The following is a 23,590-nucleotide window of genomic DNA, read 5'->3' on the forward strand; positions in this document are numbered from 1 at the left end:
TGACGATGGCAAAGATATTCTCGCCCCGACCGAAGTCAACACATCGAAGCAAGGTCAAAGCTAAAAGACAATGAAGTCAACATATTAATGACCCTAACCGACGCACTGTCGGCTTACTGTCACTGGGTCTCGGCTAGGCAACTAGCCGGCCGAGAAGCATATCCGCGTACTCACATCCAAATTCCTCTCGGCATGGAGTCAACCAGCCCCGCCTGTCATGGGTCCCTCGGCCGAGGGTAAGATAGTCTTTCCGCCTGCTACGACCACTTGGCCACTTGGCCACTACGTGACAAAAGGTGAAAGTCTATAAATACTCCACTTCTCTCATTGAGAAGAGGATCCCAAACTCACTGGATAATCTGGTATAAACTCACTTATCTCTCTACAATATACTTTGCCAAGTTAACACACAACTTATCTCTTGAAGTTCACCGACTTGAGCGCGTTGGAGTGAAAGACGCTCTGCACTCGGCCGAGCCCTCAGTTTGTTCATCTTTACAGGAGAGAGTGAAAGGAAGAGACAAGCAACGACATCGTTCAACAAGCAAGCAACGATTGCAAATTCACAAACGGCGTGGCTTATGTGAAACCATCCACAGCTATAGAATCACAAGGGGAAAAAAATTAAACACGCGGTTTTAGAAAAAAGAAAATCTCAAATCATGTAAATAATGACCTATTTCATATATTATTACCCTATAAATTTTATAATTCGACTCGAATGTTTCACATATTAATTAGTCTTCTTTTTTGGTATGTAGACACATTATAGAGAATTAATTAGTCTTCGAGAGTGGACAAAGTTATGAACATATAGTGGTCCATTTAGAGCGACTGTCCAAGAGCAAGACAAAAACCCCTTAGTCATTATCTTGATTCAGTTTCACATACTGTCTCCACATTTTGCCCATATTATCTCATTTAATCACTTCACGAGTATCACGACATAAATACACTTAATTTTCTTTTACCATTATTCCGTTAAGAGTAAAGTTTACAACGATCAATAAAAAACACGAGATAATACGTTATATATAAAACCTTCAAGTTTCAATGTCATTATCCTCTCTAGTCTCTATAATCCACTAAAAATAACAAGCGTTAAGATTATGTGAGCGAGTGATACTAAGTCTCGATATTAGCCATTATCTAATAATGTCATATTATTGTCTGTCCGATAAAGACTCTTGGGATACAATTGCTATAATCGCATTGGTTTGTTTTACCGTTGAAGTTTATAATAATCAATAAAAACATGAGATAATAATACCATCGAGTTTTACCACCATACTTTTTAAGGTTTACTAAAGTAACATGAGAGACGGTTATCAAGTCTAGCTCGATATTAATTAAAAGGTGACAACTTATCGTTGTCTGTCCGATAAAGACTCTTGACAACGACTGTTATCGCACTGGTTCTTTTATCCTTATTAACAGTAAAATTTATAACAATCAACAAAAACAATGAGATACTACCATCGAGTTTTTTTTATCACCCTTTTTAAGGTCCACTAAAGTAACAAGAGAGACTTTTACCAAGTTTAGCTCGATATTAACCGGTGACACCTTATCCTGTTCGATAAAAAGTCTTGACAAATGTTGTCATCCCATCAATTTCTTTTACTGTTAATAGAAATTTATATCAATCAATAAGAACATGAGATATATAACATTATCGAGTTTTATTATCACCTTCTTTAAGGTCCATTAAAATAACAGTACTAGAGATCAGAGTATTATCAAGTCTCAATACCATCCGATAAAGCCTTATCATTGTCCGTCCGATAAAGACTCTTGACAACTGTTGTCATGGCATTGGTTCTACCGTGGGATCTTGATTTATAAGGTGAAAGCTTGACTCAACATCCACTCACGGGCCTCCATTGTAGATATTGGTCTATGTTTTTCTTCATACGATGTGCACCCTTCATCGACATGTTGCCAAACTGTACACCGTGTCCATTAGTATTATTACGTTGTAGCAATTTTGTAAGCATAGTAACGCTAAATAATCTTTGATTTTATAAACCACACATAAAATAAATTTCGAAAAAAAGACTACCACTAAATAGAAAATTAATAAAATTCTTGATATTATAAGATGCAAATTTAAATATGTAGTGTATAAGTTTATAAAATCGTTGTATGTCAGTATGATAGTTTCATACATACTTCCATACAACACCAAACGGCAAAGGTTGATTATTAACTTGTTTATCCAAAGAAATTGTGCAAGACATTATCCATATGTATTAGTGCGATTACGATTGAATAGACTAAGCTAATTTATTGAAGTATAGTAAGGATCGAGTCTAATCATCAATCAACTTTGAGATATAATCTCATTTCGCACTTGACTTGTTACTAGTTCACGGTACTTAGCTATATTATCGACTTGCTTTATGAAGACTCGACATTTGACAAGTATGGCTCGACTTAGGTCGCTAATGTGACGATCCAAACAACTCAGAGATCGATTATACGGGACTACGGGACTTAATGTAATAATGTCCCTTGGAAATAAGTAGTATTAAAAAGGATGAGGACCATCCTAGGGAAATTTGTCGGACATAGAAATGTACATGCATGTGTCTAGTGGCGCATAGTGACTGATATTTACGTGACAATTCAGAGAATGGAGTCCCAGGGCGTACCCTCTTTGTATATCATACTTGACCCTTGTAGCTTATTACCCATATACTCTCCTTCCCTTAAGTCCCATCTCATGCAACCTACACTAAAAGATAAAACATATATGTATATGTATTTTTGATATATGTATAATTATAAAAAAAAAATGTAGAATGTGTGATAATTGTATGTGATTTACTAGGTGCAACTGATTCGTATTACGACCCTATTTTAAAAAAGTATTAATCATGTTTCATGAAGTAGTAAAGACTGGTTCTTTTCGGTTGAAAAGAGTTGAGGTGAGTTGAACTAAACTGAACGGAGCTGAATTGAACTGAACTTAGCTGAATAAAAACTGAAAAAAGAGTTAATTTGAATAGAGCTGAGTTGAACTGAACTAATTCAACTGAATGAAGTTAAATTGAAATTAAGGAAAAAAAACACTGCCTAAACATGGTTAATACTAATTCAGAGTTCAAGGTATGAAATCGATTGAGTTCTAGATCGACCCCGTGAGACCCAATTTAATGACTAATTTAAAGGTCTGATCTATGTCTCAAATCGATGGACAATTAAACAATTAACCAAACCTACATCAAAATTAAAAGAAAACGTATAATTTTAAAATTAAGTCTTTTCATAAATACTCTCTTTTTAAACTCGCTATATCTGAAATGAAAATTTAGCGGATTTTGATTTTTTTTGTCGGATCACGAGTTTTCTAGCCAGTCCACCTCTTCATGTACTATCAAATCTAAGTACTATCTACCAAAGGATTAAAGTTTATGGTTCCCATTCTCTTTGGGTCATTCTTTATCCTTACTTGAGAAAAAAACAATAATCTCATTTTGAGTGTAATTCTTAGCCATAAACCTTCTTTATATTTGTACGTACTTTTATCATTTTTTCCCATTACACAAATTTATCAAATCTAAATTAAAACATTACTCTTCCATTGCAATATAATTCTAAACATGTCCACCACAACCATTTCTGAATACAAGAAGCCTCTCCACCGACGAGATAACTCCGGTGAGCTAGACGTTTTTGAAGCGGCACGTTACTTCTCCGGCTACAATGACAACAACAATGTTCTTGTAGGTGATGATGAAGAGAACGCGATCAAAAAAGGAAAACAGGGGAAATTAAGGCCAAGAGGAGCTAGCTTAGACATGCCTTCTTTTAAACAAAGTCATCAATATTATTACAAAGAATATCATCAAAACTATACATTAGCTCGACTCGACCAACACCATCAAAACCAACCACAGCAACCACCACCACAACAACAACAGCAACAACAACGACAACAAATTATGAAAGAAAATAAGAAATTTAAGCAACCAAGTTCCCCTGGTGGTAAGCTAGCTCAATTTTTAAACTCGATTTTTAACCAAAGTATAATAACCTCGAAAAAGAAGAAATTACCAAAAACAACATTGTCGATGAAAGACGAAGATGAAAGCCCTAGTGGTAGAAGGCTAAGGAGGAGTAGTATTAGCCATTTTCGGTCGACAAGTAGTGTTGTTGATGAGAAATCATATTATTCTTCTTCTATTTCAGGGTTTCAAACACCGAAAATTACTCCTTATACTATCAACTCTACTCCTACGAAAACTTACCAAAATGTCAAGAGTTTTCAAGATTACAAACAAGTTTTAGCTACTTTGTCTAAGTACAAAATTCAAGAAAAAGAACTTGCAAAAATTTCTAAGGATGCAAAGGTAATTAGAGGAGATGATTATTATTATACTAATAATAATCGTCGTAATTATGAAGAAATTAAGAAGATTAATGAAGATAAAATGGATGATTATGAAGATGTAGAAAGTGATGCAAGTTCTGATCTTTTTGAATTACAAATTGATGATGAATTTACGTTTTGTTCAAGTGGATTGCCTGTTTATGAGTCTACTCATATGGAAAACATCAAGCAAACTTCAGCAACTGCAAAATAAATCGAATTTGGTTAATTTTTTGTGGATATTTAATCATTTAATCATGAAGTGTAAGTATGAGAAAATAAATTTGTGTTTATATATGATGAATTTATTCTGTCGAGTGTCAATTTGTTATGTTCTTGTATCATGTTAATGTAAAATTGTTCCTTATAATAATTTAACTATGTAAATTACAATTTTGGCTGAGATGATCTTTCAAAAATATCGGTCTTGTACTTTAGATTTTAGACTTTTAGAGTGAGGTACCAAAGTTAAATCAAACTCAACATGTCCAAAAAAGCGGTCATAAAAAGACAAATAAGTCTTATCTCCAATTGTCGAGTATTAATTTGTTACTATGTTCTTGTATCTTAATGTAAAATCACCTGTTGTCACTTGTAAGTTATAATAACCTAATCAGGTAAATTACGAATTTGGTCGAGATGGTCTTCTAAAAATATTCGATTTAGAACAACGTATCATAATTAAATCGAATTTAATAAACTTAAAAAAGTTCTTATAAAAAGACATTTTTGTTTTTATACTTGTACAAATTTGCATATAGTTAGATAAAATAGCTTAACTTCAATACATTTCAAGTAAAGGGAATTTTTCATTTTATTATTAATCAACATAAATAAAAGTATAAAACATACAAATACAAAGTCAATAAACTTGACATTTTCTGTCTCATTATAAAAATCCGAAATATCTTAATCCAATTTTTCATTTTATTATTAATCAAGCATAAAAGTATAAGACATATAAACTCGACAAACCTGCCAATTCTCAATGTTATTATACAAATCCAAAAATACCTTTTATCGAATTTACACTTTTTTTTTTCTAACAACTTGAATTTCATATCAGAAATTTGAAATTACCATATAACTAATGAAAAAACCAATATAAAGACACTCTCACCCTAATCTAATCCAAATCCGAATTAGACTTGAATAACTAGGGATGTCAACGGATCGGGTTCGGGTCGAGTGAAGCTTCATCCGTCATCCATCCGTCCTTTTAAAATCTCATCCAACCCGTCCGTCATCCGTGAAACATATCATCCATCATCCATGGATGAAACGGGTGGATCGGGTGATAAACGGGTGTTGTGTATTTATATGTTTCAAGTTAAAAAAAATGATGATTTTTTATTCTCTACAAAAATAAAGTTAGATTATTATTTTAGTTTAACTTTCTAGTGGATAGGTTCACAAAATATCAATATTGAGATTATTATTATTTTATATCTTAATAATTTGTTATATATAAAAAACATTAAATAAAAAAGTAATAAAATCGGGTAATGGATGGATGGCAGGTGAAATTTCTTCATCCAACCCATCCGTCATCTGTCATCCGTTTCATCCATTTAAGTCGGGTTTTCATCCGTCTTTTAGAATCGGGTGGATCGGATTTCGATCGGGTGCGGGTGAAATTGACATCCCTATCAATAACCCATCGACTCCCCCCAGCCCACCTCCGACCCAACCCGGACTAGGAACTCGAAAGTCGAAACCACACATAAATATCACCGATCCAAATCCAAACCCGATCCATAGCTTCAGAATGCAGCAAGGAACACAGAAAACAACTCTCTACGTAGGAGGACTAGCAGAAGAAGTAAACGAAGCAATACTACACGCAGCATTCATCCCTTTCGGCGAAATCAAGGATGTTAAAACACCTCTCGATCTTGCTACCAACAAACATCGCTCTTTTGGTTTCGTTACTTTCTTAGAGCGCGACGATGCCGCCGCCGCCATGGATAATCTTGATGGTTCTGAGCTTTATGGCCGTGTATTGACTGTTAATTATGCTCTTCCTGAGAAGATTAAGGGTGGTGAACAAGGATGGGCTGCTCAACCTAGTATGTCATTTTACCCTAAATTCTAACCCTAACCCTAACCCTAATTCTTTTGATTGTTTGTTTGCTTGTTACTCTTTCTGTCTTAATCGTTTGTTTACCTTTTATATTCATCGTGATTTTACCCTAACCCTAATTATTTTGATTGTTTGCTTTGTATTTGTTATGTGTTTTGTGGTGTTAGAGGGGAATTTAGTGATTGGAGATGTTTTTAGGGTTAGTTTGGTGAAATTGGTGGCGAAGCAAGTGAGGAAGTTAGCACTTAGCAGGCAACGTACGTGGCACACGCTGATGCGGAGGTTTTAAACTGTAATGCGGATATTTTAGAACATATTTCGTAATATGAATATGAAATATGTAGGAATTAGTTTGGAATTCGCTTAGATTTTAGGGAATCCGGTAATCCAGGCAGGGGCCGCCTACCTTAGTTCTTTTGGTGGTTTGTTTGTGACGTGTGTTGATTTTAGTGGGAAGTTTGGTGATTAGAGGTGTTGTGAGAGTTAGTTTGGTAAAATCAGTGACGGAGTGAGTGAGGTTGGTTAGCAGGGGTTGTCTAATACGTAGTACGCTTTGATGCTGAACATATATGATTACACTAATACGCACTTTTGGAACTGTGATACAGATATTTGCTGTGTGGTTTCTGTTGTTGGGCGTTTATTTAGTGGCTAGAGATGTGATGAGGGTTAGTTTGGGGAAATTAGTGGCAGAGTGAGTGATGGGGGTAGCAGGGGTTGCCTAGTTCGTAGCATACTCTGATATGGAACATATATGATATGGATATTTGATGTGTGTTTTGGATTGTTAGGTGTTGGTTTGGTGATTAGAGATGCTGTGAATATTAGGTTGGTAAAAGCAGGGCGGAGGGAGTGAGGGGGCTAGCAGGGGTTGCCTAATTTGTAGTGGGCAATATCCAAGTTACACACTGATACGCGCTTTTAAATCTGCAATACTGATAATTTAAACCATTAATCATAATACGAATGTGAAGTGTGTTAGGAATTAGTGTGCAATTCCCTCTGGGATTTGAAGGAATCTGGTGATCTAGGCAGGGGTTGCCCAATCTAGTATGCTCCTTAACCTGAACGTTGTCTTGTTAAATGCAAATTTAGCGATTAGAGTTGCGATGAGGTTTATTTTGGGTGAATTAACATATTTGAGGTTTTAGATTTAATTTTTTAAATGACATTAGGCATACTGAGGCGATTATGTGTAAAAAGGAGGAAAGGAGGCATAGACATGCGGTTTTTCCGAACAAATTTCTAGTATGTGATACTCTACGAATAGTATACAGTTTAACCCTATTCTTAATTCTTTTATGGATTTGTCCTGTGTTTTGTTGTTACTTGTTGAGGTGCAAATTTGTGCTTATAAGTTATAACTGCTATGAGGTTTAGTTTGGTAAAATTTGTGGCGGAGTTGGTGAGCAGCGGCTAAAAATGAGAATTTGAGATTGATGTGAATAGTGGTCAAAGGGATTTTTTCAGTTTGATTCATGGATAGTCTTGCTAAATTTATGAGATCAGTTTCGGAATTGGTGACGGTGGTGAATTGGGTATTTTAAGTTGTGGCAAGTTAGTTTCATGGAATTAGTTGTAGTCTGAACTATTAACCTTGAAAGGGAGTGAATTACAGTTACAGGAGATGTACTGGCTAAGTATTGTTATTTGTTGTGCGGAACTGCTTATGGATAAGGTTCATTCAAAAAATCGATTTATTGTTATGTCAAGAGTTTTATGTAAATTGAAATCGAATTGGGTTGTGGAATAGAGTTGTATTAAAGTTGATGAGACTATATCTGTTTTGGGGCTATGTAGTTTTTTTGTAATTGGAAGGAACTTAGTAGGGATTCATTATTCAAGCACCAGTTATCGGTACTCGGGAACTGCTCATGCTTGAGTGGCTTGGTTCAATTTCAATAGGTTTATGTTTGATTAAGAAGAGCATCTAACATTTGTTAGGCAACATATAGATGTGGTGGACATATTTATTTGCAAAAACGTTTAGGATTCTGGGGTTGGAAGAGACACATTGTTAGTTCTGATTCAGGATCATGCTTGTTCTTGTTCATGCAGTTTGTTGGTTCTGTATATGGACTCGGGAAGATTTAAAAAAAAAAAGAGCTTTTTATTTGACCTTCATAGTTTCACTAATATTGTTTACAATGGCATGGTGCTTTTAGTTCGTAGTTAGCCAATCCTTAGAAAAAGTGAAGAAAATGGTGTAAAGGATTTGTAAGTATTGGTGAGTGTGACATGTCAGGTTGTCGTTGGGAACAATTGAGCTGTGTGCCATTGTAAATCCTTTACACCATTTGGGCGATGTCAGTGAGATGTCACATTCATCAACACTCTTTTGGGTAACTATGATTCTCTGAGTGTTGATAATTGCCTATGATGAAATCTTAATTTGTCACGATATAGCTGTGTGCCTCTCATGCTTTTCTTTGGGATTTTTGTGATGTTATGGTGTGATGGAATTGATGATTGACAACAAAGTATGAGGTGAAGCAGATTTTGAGATTTATTATCCTTTTTGCTTAGTTTTAGTATTTTGTTTTACGTTTCATTTTTGCTGTTGCCTACCAGTGAAATTATACTTAAGTTTGTGTTGACATAATATTAGTTATATATGTTGCCTACCAGTGAATTATTTAAGGTTTGGAGATATTATACAATGGTCATGATACAAGTTAGGCAGTGATGAGGCTAAGTGACTACTTAGTTTGCTAGACATGTGCTGCCTCATAAGGGCACTGAACAGCAGTGCCTCTCCGAGCCTTATTTGTACAATTACATGTTTGTTTCAGCTTGACCAATGGTTAACAACTTGCCATTTAGTAGGATAAACTTTGCTGAACTGTTTGGAGATATTTCCATAGCTTATATGCATCTAGAACTTAAATGTCTTTGTGTTTTCCACCACAAGGATAAATTGTGTACATCCGACCCCCTTAGATTGTCATAGATAGGAGCCTTTGAGGTACTGTAATCATTCATTGCCATTTTCATTTATGGGTCATGGGAAAAGGCCAACAGAGGATTAAGGTTGCATACCCCTACTGGCCCTAAATTTCCTCTCAGGAGTCTTACCCTGCCATTTGCGGGAGTTCACTAGGCATCATGGTTATTGTTTATGACATATGAGCCATGCCGAATAAGCTGACGTTTGACAAGAACAGACTTGGAAAAATTGGCAGGTAGAAGTTCATATATTTTGAAATAGAGATGTGTTGTTTGTCTCGCACTGTTAGCGAGATCTACTTGTCACTTGTGGAATAGCTTGTATTGTTGCCGTGCTGGTATTTTTATCTTTTACTGATTGCAAAAATTATAGCAGATTGCCCAATGTGATGGGTTATATGCAAGTTTAGTGATTATAACTATTATGAGGTTTAGTTTGGTAAAATCAGTGGCGGAGTTAGTGAGCGTCGCTAACAATGAGAAATTCGTGATTGAAGTGATTAGTGGTCAAAGGGATCGTTTCAGTTTGATTCCTGGATAGTCGTACTAAATTTGCGAGATCAGATTCGGAAGTAGTGATAGCGATGCAATAGGTATTTTAAGTTGTGGTAACTGGCAAGTGGCAAGCTAGCATCATTAAAATAGTTGTAGTGTGAACCTCGAAAAGGAGGCATTTTTCAGTTACAGGAGGTGTTCTGGCTAAGTATTGATGTTTATTGCTCGAAGCTGCTGAACAGTAATGTTCATTAGAGAATTGATCTATTGATATGTGAGGGTTTTATGTATTTGAAATGGATTTGGGTTGTGGAATAGAGTTGTATTCAAGTAGATGGTCACTATATCTGTTTTGGATTATGTTGTTTTTGTAATTGGAACTGAGTGGCGATCTCAATGTATAAGTATCGTTTATCAGTACCTGGTAACTTCTCATACTTGTTAGGCAACATATTGATGTGGTGGATGTGTTTATTTGCAAAGACGTTTAGGATCTTGAGGTTGGAACAGACACATTGGTAGTTCTGATAAGATCATTCTTGACGCTTGTCCATGCACATTTGTTGGTTTTGTTATGGACTATGAAGTTTTTTTAAAAAAAGAGCTTTTGTTTTGACCATCAGAGCTACACTAATATTGTTTACAATGGCATGATGCTTTTAGTTCGTAGCTGAGGCAGTACGACAAAATCACACTAGCTGATTTTCACTGCGTCTTTTTCCTCAACTGTGGTGCAAAACCATTTTCTAGTACGTCGATTTCAGAACGAGCTATTGTCAGTTTCACCGTTTCACAACAGCCGGCTCAGTGACATGATGTCACTACTATTTTGGACCGTGAATGTAATCTTTAATATTCTCCATTTAGTTGTAAGAATAGCTTACATGGTGGGTCTCAGTGTTTCCCATTGTTGTAGCTTTGCACCACAAGGATAACATCGTGTACTTCCGACCCCTACATTGTCATAGATAGGAGCCCTTGAGGTGTCATAAATAGGATTGAGGTACTGTAGGCATTCAATGCAATTTTCATAAATGAGTCATGTGAAAAGGTCAACACATGGTTAAATCCCCTCTAAGAGTCTTACATGACCATTTGCTGGAGTTCATAGGGCATCAATGTTTTTGTTTATGACATATGAGCCATGCTGAATTTAAATTATAGCAGTGTTGTTTCTTACGGACTTTTAGCGTGTGGAATAGCTGATATTGCTACCATGTCATTTACCTTGTTTTCGTGCTAGTATTTTTACTTTTTACTGATTACAAGTATAGCAAGATTGCCCAATGTGATGAATTATCATCATAAAGACACCATGCTTCTATCTAACACATATTTTTTCTTTTCTGCAGTTTGGGCCGATGCAGATACATGGTTTGAGAGACAGCAAATGGAAGAAGAGATGCAACGTCTACAGGCTGAGAATAAAGCCTCAGATGAAGCAGCACAGGAGTTGCACCGGAAAAAAATGGCAGAAGATCGAGATGGCGAAAAAGAGGATGATCCCATGGCGAGAGCCGAGGCCGAGGCTCTACAACAAAATCACACCAGCTGATTTTTACCGTGTCTTTCCCTGTAATGTGTCCGTCCCTAGACCACCTTCTAGTACGTCAATTTCAGAATGACCATGACCTACCGTCAGTTCCACAGTTTCACACCAGCCGGCTCAGTGACAAGTCAGTACGATTTTGGACAGTGATTGTAGTAATGTTGAATGTTTCTGATTTAATTATATGAGTAATTTACGCGGTGGGTCCCGTCTCAGAATGTTTCAGCTTTCACTGGAGACAAGGAGGGTTCATATAATCATAGTGTACTATTTGTGGACCTTGAGAGATAGAGTAATCTGTAGTTGACAGAGTATTTACAATGTTATTAATGCTGTTAATCTTATCTTCAACTTTCTACAGTTCAATCAGATCAGAGTTGTAGACATTGCATTATTGGATCTACTGATTAAACTATTTGGGTTTACTCTTATCTTCACACTTTGTAGATAATGTTACCTAACTAAACCCATTCATGTTTTCTTGGTTGAAGTGACTGAGGAAGGATGTCTAGGTGTCGGTGATTTGGAATCCATTACTTCGTCCACAAATTCTTGTTTGTGACGTCTGTTAAGTCCAATTCACTATACTTTTCAAATTCGCTCGCATATTTGGTTAAATGTAGTGAAATGGACTGAACTGAATGGAGGGAGTATTTATCAGTGAGAGCTAAGAGTAGATTCTTGATTATAATCAAATAAGTCGAACAATAATAAGTCGTACTTAAAACCGTCTCAAGTTAATACCTTTCACAATCTTCCTCTTATTTTTGTCATGTAAATCGGTTGTTAATACTGTCTTCAAACAAGAATTTGTCCAAAGGATCAAATTTTATCGATTTTGATAGAATTTCTGCGATTTCCACATTTTTCTATAGATGTTCTGCATCTGTTTTTGGAGACAACCCACATTGGCCTCAATTCATTAATATTAAATCAAAAGAAACAGCGACGATAATAATTGAAGGAAGAGCGACAGACCAAAACCTCTCACGTAGCCTCCACGGACTAACATCACGTGCTACTCGATTGCAGCCTGATTAGAGAAAACATAAGTGAACATCTAAAATTGCAGGAATTATGTTCCTTTCCGCCACAAAATATACACCCATGTCGACAAAATAGAGCAGTCATAACTCATAAGTCACAACAATGAAGGGTCCTATCTAGAACATCGAACATAGCCTACAATAAACCACCATTGCTAACTAAAGATCTTGACCAGATACTAACCATCCCACAATGGCGAACCCAAAAGAAGAAAAGAATAAGAAGTGATCTCGGAGCTTCCAGCTATTGTGCTCTTCTCGAAACCCTACTAAGAAAACTCGACTCCATCAAGCTTCAAGGCAGCTTGTTTATCCACAAACCACACCAACTTTCCTTTGGTGGGCTGGACCATCCTAGCTGGCAAGCCCAAAGACTTGGGTCCCACATCCCTGGTATCTATCGCCAAGCGGAAGGCCTCAGCTTTACTTCCACCTGTCACAACCACAGCCACATTGGATGCTGAGTTTATGACAGGCATGGTGAAGGTGATCCTCTCAGGTGGCGGTTTTGGAGAGTCAGTTATGAATGTAATCCATTCGTGTTTCACCTTCAAAGCCGAGTGATTAGGGAATAGGGAAGCCACGTGTCCATCCGGGCCCATTCCTAGGAGGATGAGGTCAAATTTAGGGCAATCATTTATGTCGGAAACGCTGATTAGACGGCTTTTGACCAATTGTCGGATCTCAAATTCATACTCGCTTGCAGCCTCCTCTGCTGATAAGGAATCATTGATTGAGTGAACGTGACTCGGGATGACTGGCACCTGAAAAGCATTCAAAGCCATTATAAGAACACAAAATCTCATTATAGACGGCACATATCCGTCTATAACTAAAGACGGGCCAAATACAATACCACATTTCCTAATAGGACAAACAACAAGTGGGGTGGTGGGGGCCAAAAATGTCACCACTTTCAAGCTATTTGACCCGTCATTCTGTTCCTGTTCCTAATAGGACTAGCTGTTATAAGAAATACGGAGTATAAACAAGATTGATGCTTACAAGTTACAAGTTTCTAACACAGTTACACAGGTGACTTTTGTTGCATCTGCAACAAATCCTACACTAGTCTTGACCGTTAACTAGTAACTCGACCAGTCGACCTCCAATAATGAATTCAACACTACAGAATTCCAAAAATGGTTTTGTAATGGTCGGATTGATAACTAAAAGCTGATAAACAATGTGCATGTGTTCTGTGAATCGAGTATTGTGTTCCACCGCCAGATAGACCTCAGAAGAAGGAATCAAGTTTCTTACAAGTTACTGATCTAAAGCAACAAGAATTAAACATGAGCTTTCAGCCAATCACCAGTAACCAATGAATAATAAACTAAGAAATATTAAGCTAGGCCTTATCACTTAGGGAATCTCGTAGGTTTCGATAATCTAATACAGATTAACCACTACATTATGATCTGCTATTTTCCTATTGACCAAGAGGGCATTTCAAGCAAAGTAAATAGAGATTAGCGAACAAGCACATGCAGATAGAGATCCGAGAGTAAATGCTTCATAACTTCATAGTTCAAAACTGGAAAAGCTCCAGCATACGGCTATACTGATAGTCCGTATTAGGTTGCAAAAACTATCAAATAATTGTATAGAGAGATTCATGTAAACATGCTCTAGACCCTTGCGACTCACGAGGCATACCAAGGACCCTTAGCAAGTAAGGGTAAGCCGCAAGTGGTGTGCGCCCCATGCACAAAAGACACATTGCTTTTGCAAACAAAGGACCAGGGTGAAGATAAACAGAGCTTATGAATTAAAACTGGCTTTGGAGATGACCTGCCTCTGATCTGCTAGATTAGAAGAACATGAAAAAACTACAATGTAGTTCATCGAATTTTACATGGTACATTTTTTTGTCATTGTAATTATGAAGTATATAACCTTTCAGTGTGAAAGACCAAGCAAAAATTGAAACAGATAAAATCGCAATCTTGTCTCTCTCGTCCTCTTTTTTTCCACAAATTCTCATTTGTGACGGCACTATTCAGTCACAAGCTTGAGACCTCTCACAAAGAGCAAGTGGGAGGGCAAGTGGGAGGGGAGCTGTGAGAGGTCACAACTCACAAGCTTGTGACGGTCACAAGCAAGACGATCTGTTTTTTTTTTTCAGCATGTTCCAACCAAAACGTCATTTCTGTTTTCCTCCCTACACTTCAATTTTGACATGTTCTAGAGCACACAAAATTACTAAATAACAACAGGTCGCTGAAATCAACGAATTTTCTTAAACAAAAACAAGTTTAAGACCAAGGCAGATTCTTAGAACAACAAAGGCCAATATACAAAGACAGATTCCAAGTATCCAACAATATCCACAACATCACCAAGAAGATAGTAATCTGTTCAAGAGAAAGGCAAAAATTATGACGACAAATTAAAAAAACACACCTTGTTCAAAAGTCCCTCTTTAGCAAGCTTATAATTGCTATCAGCATGACTCTTAGCTACCACACGCTCATCAACCCAAAATATATACCATTTGCCCCAATCAATTGTCTTACTAAATGGCGCATCACAAAGTTTTCTGTACCAGGAAAAAGATTATTTCAGAGACAAACCAATAACAATACCATCTAGTGCCTCAAGCGTTACCAACTTCCTGCAAATGGAAGGGTAAGGGCATGGTGAAGCTGTTTGTGGGGTGAATCGTTATGAACATTCAATCAAGAACGCGCAACTAGTTTAGTGATCAATTTTACGTAAATTTCATCAGAATACAAACCCAAAGTATTGAATCATTGGCTTCAGTTAAACTGAAAACAAATTATGGAAAAGAAAGAGCAGAAGTTATACCCCAGCATATCAATCAGAGAACCACCAGATAAGGCAATGGTGAACACTCCGCGTTCTTTGACTGATGCCTCTGATATCTCAGAAATGTATTCAACCAAATCAGTACTAAGATCATCCAAACTGTCATGAATCCTTAACTCCCCTCTACTCGTCTCAACTCGAGGAAACGACATGCTTTCAGTCCACAACTAATTAAGTGAAATTCTGTTTCACAAATCACAAACAGGAACACAGAAAATATCTTTAGCACAACATTTCTACACTGGTATACCCTTACAACACAAAAATATGCAGTTCTTCAAATAATAACCAGAATACAGCAACAAGCCAACAACACAAAACCCTTGTATGATTATTGTCGTTGGCGGGTCTAAGGGGATCAGATGTACGCAACTTTACCCTTACATAACTCGGCCACAAAAACAACAATAGCTCATAACCATCACAACAATTTATGCCACATGCCAACAATTTAACATACATGCAACAAAATTATGAAAATCTGAAAGTCAAAGATTCTGCATTTAACCTAATTGAATACAAATCCATTAATCTGGTTACAAGTACAAAGTTAAGACGGTTTTAAGCAAGACCAACAGGAAACTACACACATTATTACAGCAAACCCCATATCATTACAGTAAATTAACACAAAACCCACTAAAACAACAACCAATATACTACAATTACTCGCAATAATTGCATATGAGACCGTCTCACCCAAGACTTACTCGTAACATAACTATAATACATTGTCAGAAAGAAAAGTGGGCTTACATTAAAAACACCAGAAGTTGAAGAAAAAGAAGAAAAACAGTGCCAATTATGCAAGAAATAAAGAAAATAAAAGATGGGTATGATCACAAATTACACAATTTATAATGGGTTTTAATTTTTTTAGTGATTAAATGATAAAGATTAAAACTTTATACTAAAGAAATACTGTGAGAAAAGAGGAGAAAGAGGTTAACCCTTAAAAGTGTAATGCAGCAGCAGTAAGATACAAAAGGATCACAAGAAAACAGAAAGAACAGAAGATAAAGAAACGTCTCTTCTAACTTCTCTCTTATCTCTCTCTCTAAAATGTCGCCATCTTCCCAACAATCTCTTTCTTTATGATGTCATTGGATAATTTCAGATATAGATTAACTTGAGTACGACTAGGACAGTAACCATTTATTAATGAGGAGGTTTACTGGTAACTTTTTTATCTATTTATTACGGGTTTTGGTTATGTTATGACGACATGATGTATTACATTGATTAAACGTAGTTGCTCTTTCATGGACAAAGATTACTCTTTCACGGACTTTTTGTCATTACTTTTCCATAACTTACCCTTTACCAAAAACAAAATACTCTCTCTCTAGTTCTCTCCCTCGCAAAATTAATCAAATCCTTCAAATTACTCAATTATAGACTCTAATTCTCATGTCGATTAAGTAATAACTCTAATTTACTAACTTTATTAACTATGCTATATCAAATTGGAAGATTAAATTGATTTAGAGCAATGAAATTAGGGTTTGAAAAGATTATTATCAATGAAAAGTACCTTCTCAAATTATTGTCAAATTCTTGAGATGCGGCAATTTGCCAGGAAATTAGTCAATCATTGTAATTGCTACGTTGCTACGCGGAGTGTTTATGCATCATATCAGTGGACAATTTTAGGAGGAAACAGCAAATGTGTTCATCTTTGAAGTGTTCGTCAATTTTCAGTTTGTCAAAATTGAGACCATTAGATGTTAAAGTGTCTTTTAAGTCTCTTAATTATGAAAGATTTTGAGTAAAATCTCGGGAGCAGTATAACTGAAATTTTTGAGGAATTTGATACGTATGAATTAGCTTGACAATTCCGATCCGCTACTTTTTTGTTGAATTAATGAAGAAGATTGGTTTTTCGGTGGAAAAGTAAATAGCTATGGATTACGAAACAAAACGAAAATGAGGGGTAGAAATGAGAAGGGTATAATGGTCATTCATGTCCATGATTGAGTAAATCATGTCCATGAATGAGCATAACCCTGATTAAATAATGGTTGTGAGAAGTTTTAAGTTTTAAGACGGTTTTGAGTGAGATATAGTAATTGGATTTTTAATGTTTATGAGTGAAATTCAAATTATGACAACAAATTTCAATGATTAAATTAATAATGCACTATTATTTTTTTTTTTGTTAATGTCGCGATAATATAAACTAAGTTTAAGAATATACTCCCTCCTATTCACCATTTTCTTCCCTATTTCCTTATTCGGATTATTCGGGTTTTCTTCCCTATTTCTTTTTTTGGGTTGATTTGTGTGGTCCAAATTAAATTACATGTGGGGTAGTATGTTTTGTGTGGTCCAAAATTAGTTTCTTATTCCTTGTGCAAAAAGGAAAGGGGAAGAATATAGTGAATAGGAGGGAGTATTACTATTTACGGTCTCATAAATATGAGTGATATTAGTAATTTTGGAATAGCATCATCTCTTCCCTTAAATTAATTAAAATTTATGATGATTTGTAAATTGTGTCAACGTGGTATACTTTCTAGTTCGTCCTTCGCCGAGCAATGCCTAAGAACATATTTTTTTTTTTTTTGATATTAAGAAAAGAAACAATTACATAATGTTAGAGCATACTAAGCCCTTTATACATACGTAATTTAACTTCACAACGAATCTAACAACTAACATTAGAGAAAGATAATGTCGGATATAATAGTCAGGTTGATGGAGTACGAAATAGAAGTTGCAGTCATCGTTGTCAACATCTTGCACACAGCCAGCATCTTCAGAATGTCGCCGATACATGTGAGTTGCGGAGAGGCAAAGACCAGGTGTACTTACGCCACAAGAGCGTAGAAAGGAAAGGTGGATTGTAGACCATTGCAACAGCCTACATCCGGTGGAGAATGAACTCCTACACCTTGGTGATGGAACTCTACAGCCACACATACGCCAACGAACCAAAACATACAGCGAGCACAAAGACCATATCAAAAGACGCCCGTCAACCAATCTTCTGTCCATTTTTGCTACCAAGTATCGTCTTGTAACGAATCCAACCCAGACAGGACATAAATCTTCCACTAGAGTCTCATAATTGAAACTTATTATGACTAAAAGCAAATTAACTAAAACAGACAACCCATGGATAAGAGGACAGGACACCTCAAACATCCATGAATGAACCACTAAAATAAACCTATAGGAGGTTATTATTTGAAAAAATAAATAACAAACGAAGCCAAGAAGAAACATTATACGGAGGTAAAGACCACCGCGTCCAGACCAACCAACAACATTGCCAGACTCCAACTTCACCCTACCCCGCACATCTCAAACAAAGAAATCCCCATCAAACAAGCAGACACACAAACAGAACCACCACCACCAAACCAACCATTCCACCAGAAACCTAACTCAAAACAACAACACCAAGACACAGCAAGCCGAAAAGAAAAAGGACCCGACTACCACCAGGAAGACTAGAAAAGGACCCAACACCATAAACATCCACACGAACTAAAACAAGATCTCCTAAAGCTTATGTTCCAAAGACCCGAGCCACAACTGTCATAACACATGCATGCAACACCCGATTCACCACCAACACCTCCCAGGACCACCACTTAACATGCAAACAAACCAAACAACGGAACGACACTGACAGCAACAAGTGAAAAATGAAACGGGACGATAGCTTCCCACTTTTAAAATTTGTGCATGTGGAAGTTTCTTTTATGTAATGAATTTATTAATTATGATTCTCTACATTTCTTATCTATTTCCTCTCACATAAGTATATTACTTCCTCCATTCTAAAATAATCTTACTTTTCCTTTTTAATCATCCCTCCCTTTTCAAAACGAAAAACTAAAAACTACTCCGTATTAATTTTCATGTAAACTTTACCCCACTTATCTTTTCTTTTTATTATTCAACTAGTTTTAAACCCATGCAAAATTGCGCGGGTATGTATTTGGGCCGTTATTAATATTTTTTGATGTATTTTTTTTTTTTTTTGCATTTCTATTGTACTTATCTAACTGGTCTAAATCAGCGATCTACATAATTAATGTTTAAACTGGTTACAAATACGTGTTCACATGCAATGGTTTAAGAGGAAATAACAAAGGATATTTTTTTAAAAAAATATATCGTATTATCTAGTTTTTAAAAATTATGCATGTAATTTATTCGCATTATATGTACTTCATTCCCGTAATTAAATGTAATTCCTTCTCGTAATTATGTAATTTTATTATTATTATTTTTTTTTAAAATTATGTAATTCATTTATTTGTAATTAGTTTCATTTATTCCGATTTGTAATTTATTTCGCTTATATACCATTAATTTCATTTATTCGGAATGTATAAAATTATTTCATAGTATTTGTTCTAAGACGGAATTTGTCGCATGTTTGTATAGCCGAAATTCTGAAAAATAAATACATTGCACACTAACGGGTCCCACCATAACATGTATTTCCAAAAAAAAGTTGAATTAATGACGTGGCACGCCCTGGATTGAGTATTGTCTTCTGAATTAATAAAGATAAGATTACTAAAAATCAATTTGGTGTAATTTACCGTCAGGAAGTTAATTTTGAAATAAAGGAAGTCAAATAATAATTTTTCTTTATCAATTAATTACATAAACTGTTAAATTATCTGAAAATAAAATTCAAACCGTCAAAAGAAATGGAAGAAAATCGAAAGGATAAGAAAGAGAGAGATCTAAAATGTAGGAGCTTGATCTAATCATTTATTTTCCTCAATTTCTTTTCAACTAGAACCATCATTGAGACAAGACATTGGCAAAGCAAAAGGATAAATGAAATGAATAGGCAAAGAAAGGGCATATGTCACTTTGGAATCTCTTTGGTCAATAAGGTCATATGTTTTTGGACTGTCACTTAATTTAAATTCATTTCAATTTTTATAAGTTTAATTCAGTTTAGTTCAGATTTTATAAGTTCAGTTCAAATTTATAATTTTAGTTCAATTTAGTTCAGATCATATAAGTTCAGCTCAGTTCAGTGCAGATCCTATAAGTTCAATTTAGTTCAGTTCAGATCCTATAAGTTCAGTTCAGTTCAGTTTAAATCCTATAAGTTCAATTCAATTCAGTCAGACCAGATCAGTTTTAGTCCAAAAGAACATGACAACCTCCTTTAAAACGGATATATCCGTCAGAACATTAAAATGAGTTAAGTATTATTTCATATGTACATATAAGATAAATATGTTGCTTTTTCCGAGTATTTTATTTTATTATAATTATTTGACCCACTGTCTTAAACGAAAATTTGTCCACTTTGGGTATCAAGATCAAAATAATGAGTTGGAGAAAGTGGGGTTAAGTCTATACCAAACTACTTACTAATGCTACACTTCATATCCTAAACCTAATCGAATCCACTCAAACACTCTTTAATTTTTACAATTCTTAAACCAAACACAATGGTGATTCTTTTTAACGTGCATGTAGGGAATATAGACTACCTTTTATAGATCAAGATTATGTTATTTTTATGTATCCTTTTAAGGGGTGATTATGTCCCTTGCTCAACTATTCATATACATTTTTTATCCATTTAAAAATAAGAGATTCTTTACATAATATTTATGTAAAACATAGAAGCGTCCAATTGCTTCTAAAATAAGCACAAAGCACTCATAGTAGTATTTGTGCTCATACATAGTGGTCAGGGGCGGATCTAGGTAGAAGGCTACGTGGGCTTGAGCCCAGCCAATGTATGAGAATAAAATTAACTTCTGTTACTAAATGTTCACTGATTCAATATATCTTAGTTGGTTTGAGTACTGACATGAAGAATTTGCTTCTGTTTTGACAGCGGGGGTTCAAACCCCATAACAAGCAATTTTGTTTTCCTCATAATATCCCACAAGTTGGCTGACATTTCATCATAAATCTTAATAATGTTTTTTTTTTTAGCGAAAATCTCAATAATGTTTATGATAAATTGTTAATACGGTGCACATAATAATTTGATTGTTGTTAAAATTAATTTTAAAAAAAAATGTACACACCCACCTATTCGAGAATACAAAAATATTATCATATTTTAAAAAGACGGAGATAATAGGACGTCTTCGTTTTTTTCATGATAGTTGTTATATTTAACGGAACTTTGAAAATAATTTGTAAACAAGTACTCCCTCCATTCAACAATTATCACCACATTTCAATATAATACCTCTCACATATAATAGAGAAATGGAGTGATAATTGTTGAATGGAGGGAGTATAAAATTTGCAATATTTAATCATATATTTTTACAAGATAATATTTATTCTGTATATTGTAATTCTCCCCAAAACCATATAGCTTTGCCTAGTTATGCTATACACTATGTGCGACTTCGATTATACGGTTTGCCGGTTTCACAAGTCTAATCACCGCGGATGTTAACCTAGCTAGCCCAACCTACTTCAAAATCCTGGATCCGCCCCTGATAGTGGTGGCGTAAGAATGTCGTTAAGGGGAAGAAGAGAGGGCAAATCAATATATATATATAAAAGAGGCTTTTTTCAGGCAATTCTAAAGTCTCCAACTATTTCACAATACTAAAAAAATAAAAAAAATAAAAAAAAATATTAAGGATATGATATTTCAACACACTAAAAGAATAAAAAAACATTAAAGATATGAACCAAACTAAAAGATAAAGTTTGTAATATAGGTAAGTCTCATATTTGTACCAAACAAAAAGTCTAATATGACTCAAATACTTCTATAACACCGGCTACAGTATTATATATACTCAATCCTCTTGCTTAATCATAAACCATTGGACTTCTTTCTATTGTTTTGTACGCAACTTTTTTTGGTTTGTTCATGTCGTATTACATTGATTGGCGATTTCTTTGTTTTTCTTTTCTTTTCGCAGCACGATTAGATTTCATACAATAATATTCATCTTATTACGTACGAATGTGATTGAATTCTTCTTATTTACCTTCAAACGTTACACACTATGTAATTCAATATGCTCCTTTATTTTATTTGCCTATGATATGTATGCTTATTAAATAAACTTTGTTGGTATCGCAGGATATAATATGAAGATTGAAATAGGAGGTTCAATTTTAGGAGCTTTAACCGAAAGGAGGACCGAGCTTGGGTTCGTCTCCAAACTACAATTTCTTTGGTGTTTTTATATTTTAGTATGCTTTTTAGTTTTTTCGTTGAGATTACGTTGTTTACGCTTTAATTCAAAATCTAATTTGTCACTATTGGTATTTTTTTTGCAGGAAATTTTTCCCGTTTTACTTCTATGATTGTATTTTAACAGGGGTATTATGTTAATGATGACTATAATTTCTAATGATGACTATAATTTTCTACCACATTCCATTATTTAATACGGTATGCAGCTCTTCCCTGACAAATAAAAGGTTGGAAAGTGCTTGCCATATATAGGTAAACGATTGATCGAGATACCTAAAATAGAATAGGTAAACAAATGACCAGGACGGAGGGACTAGGGAGTATATGATTAACAGACGATAAAGCATATCTACTCTATATTAACAGACGAGGACCATGAGGTTCTCCATGCATAATCCCGTACGAGTATTGCTTAATTAATTCTCAAACATTATGTAGTCTATTATTGTGAACACAGCATGATGAATGAGAACTTTTCGAGTGTTTACATATAGTCCAAGTTAAAATTTAAGAATGATTTTCGAGCAATGTAATGAATATCATAGTTCTTTTCTTATTTGATCGATTTCAATAATTGTAACAATACTAATTATGCATAGTCGATTTACTTTCTAACAACACAAAAGGATTCTTAAAGTAAAATAAACACTATAGAATAAGGAGTATAATTTTTGGAGACCGTCTCTCAGGAGACCTACTCATATTTTATAGTGTATACCAGTATTGTGTTTGCAAATTTGTTATTAGAGTTGTTTATCATAGAAATTCGTTTATGAGACTTACATATTGACCGTGGTTTCGGTAATGTGCGGCAAATTCAGACTTAAAATAAGTGGTTATGCATCTAATTTTATTGGATATAATAGAAATCGTAAACGAAAATCATTTACGATAATACAATAATTAGTAAGTGTAAATAACATCACCAAAATGCAATAACTATAAAACAATACTTTAACAAAACCGTCCCCGCTTTTAATTTTGTTAAAAGCCGTTTCCGAAATTCATAAACTAAAAAGCGAGAATTATATTTTCACATTAAATTGTTTTTAAAGTCCAAGGGCATAAAAGGAATAAATGAAAAAATAGGGGGCGT

At 35.0% G+C, this 23,590-nt stretch overlaps 3 protein-coding genes and 1 long non-coding RNA gene across 5 annotated transcripts; 3 read left to right on the plus strand and 1 right to left on the minus strand.

Moving 5' to 3' along the window:
* The first annotated feature begins 3,429 nt into the window (after positions 1-3,429).
* LOC141644078 (uncharacterized) lies at positions 3,430-5,768 on the plus strand. The gene is made up of 2 exons (XM_074453519.1): positions 3,430-3,990; positions 4,195-5,768. The coding sequence occupies exons 1-2, from the start codon at positions 3,606-3,608 to the stop codon at positions 4,587-4,589; spliced, it is 780 nt and encodes a 259-aa protein (XP_074309620.1). The 5' UTR covers positions 3,430-3,605; the 3' UTR covers positions 4,590-5,768.
* A 105-nt stretch (positions 5,769-5,873) lies between these two features.
* Positions 5,874-11,873, plus strand: LOC141644079 (uncharacterized). Its single transcript, XM_074453520.1, has 2 exons — positions 5,874-6,444; positions 11,252-11,873. Exons 1-2 carry the CDS (start codon positions 5,889-5,891, stop codon positions 11,452-11,454), a joined length of 759 nt encoding a protein of 252 aa, XP_074309621.1. The 5' UTR covers positions 5,874-5,888; the 3' UTR covers positions 11,455-11,873.
* A 612-nt stretch (positions 11,874-12,485) lies between these two features.
* LOC141644080 (putative 6-phosphogluconolactonase 1) lies at positions 12,486-16,457 on the minus strand. Of its 2 annotated transcripts, none has more exons than XM_074453521.1 (4): positions 16,277-16,457; positions 15,306-15,509; positions 14,901-15,036; positions 12,486-13,258 (listed from the first exon to the last, which is right to left on the minus strand). In XM_074453521.1, the coding sequence occupies exons 2-4, from the start codon at positions 15,476-15,478 to the stop codon at positions 12,764-12,766; spliced, it is 804 nt and encodes a 267-aa protein (XP_074309622.1). In that variant the 5' UTR covers positions 15,479-15,509; positions 16,277-16,457; the 3' UTR covers positions 12,486-12,763. The 2 variants fall into 2 exon arrangements, with proteins under 2 accessions (XP_074309622.1, XP_074309623.1); XM_074453522.1 differs by lacking the exon at positions 16,277-16,457 and adding an exon at positions 16,083-16,256.
* A 5,601-nt stretch (positions 16,458-22,058) lies between these two features.
* On the plus strand, positions 22,059-22,981 carry LOC141632154 (uncharacterized). Its single transcript, XR_012537762.1, has 2 exons — positions 22,059-22,447; positions 22,578-22,981. It is a non-coding gene; the product is annotated as an uncharacterized LOC141632154 (long non-coding RNA).
* Positions 22,982-23,590: the final 609 nt, after the last annotated feature.

The sequence above is a fragment of the Silene latifolia genome, chromosome 2 (assembly GCF_048544455.1).
Source record: "Silene latifolia isolate original U9 population chromosome 2, ASM4854445v1, whole genome shotgun sequence".
In the NCBI taxonomy this organism is placed as follows: domain Eukaryota; kingdom Viridiplantae; phylum Streptophyta; class Magnoliopsida; order Caryophyllales; family Caryophyllaceae; genus Silene; species Silene latifolia.

Excerpts from the sequence above, each read along its gene's own strand:
- LOC141644078 (XM_074453519.1), top strand. The coding sequence starts at position 3,606 with ATGTCCACCACAACCATTTCTGAATACAAGAAGCCTCTCCACCGACGA. Across the intron at positions 3,991-4,194 it reads GCAACCAAGTTCCCCTGGTG|GGTTTCAAACACCGAAAATT; the intron begins GTAAGCTAGCTC and ends CTTCTATTTCAG.
- LOC141644079 (XM_074453520.1), top strand. The coding sequence starts at position 5,889 with ATGGCAGGTGAAATTTCTTCATCCAACCCATCCGTCATCTGTCATCCG. Across the intron at positions 6,445-11,251 it reads AGGATGGGCTGCTCAACCTA|TTTGGGCCGATGCAGATACA; the intron begins GTATGTCATTTT and ends TCTTTTCTGCAG.
- LOC141644080 (XM_074453521.1), bottom strand. The coding sequence starts at position 15,478 with ATGTCGTTTCCTCGAGTTGAGACGAGTAGAGGGGAGTTAAGGATTCAT. Across the intron at positions 15,037-15,305 it reads TCTCTGATTGATATGCTGGG|AAAACTTTGTGATGCGCCAT; the intron begins GTATAACTTCTG and ends TTCCTGGTACAG. Across the intron at positions 13,259-14,900 it reads AAGAGGGACTTTTGAACAAG|GTGCCAGTCATCCCGAGTCA; the intron begins GTGTGTTTTTTT and ends AATGCTTTTCAG.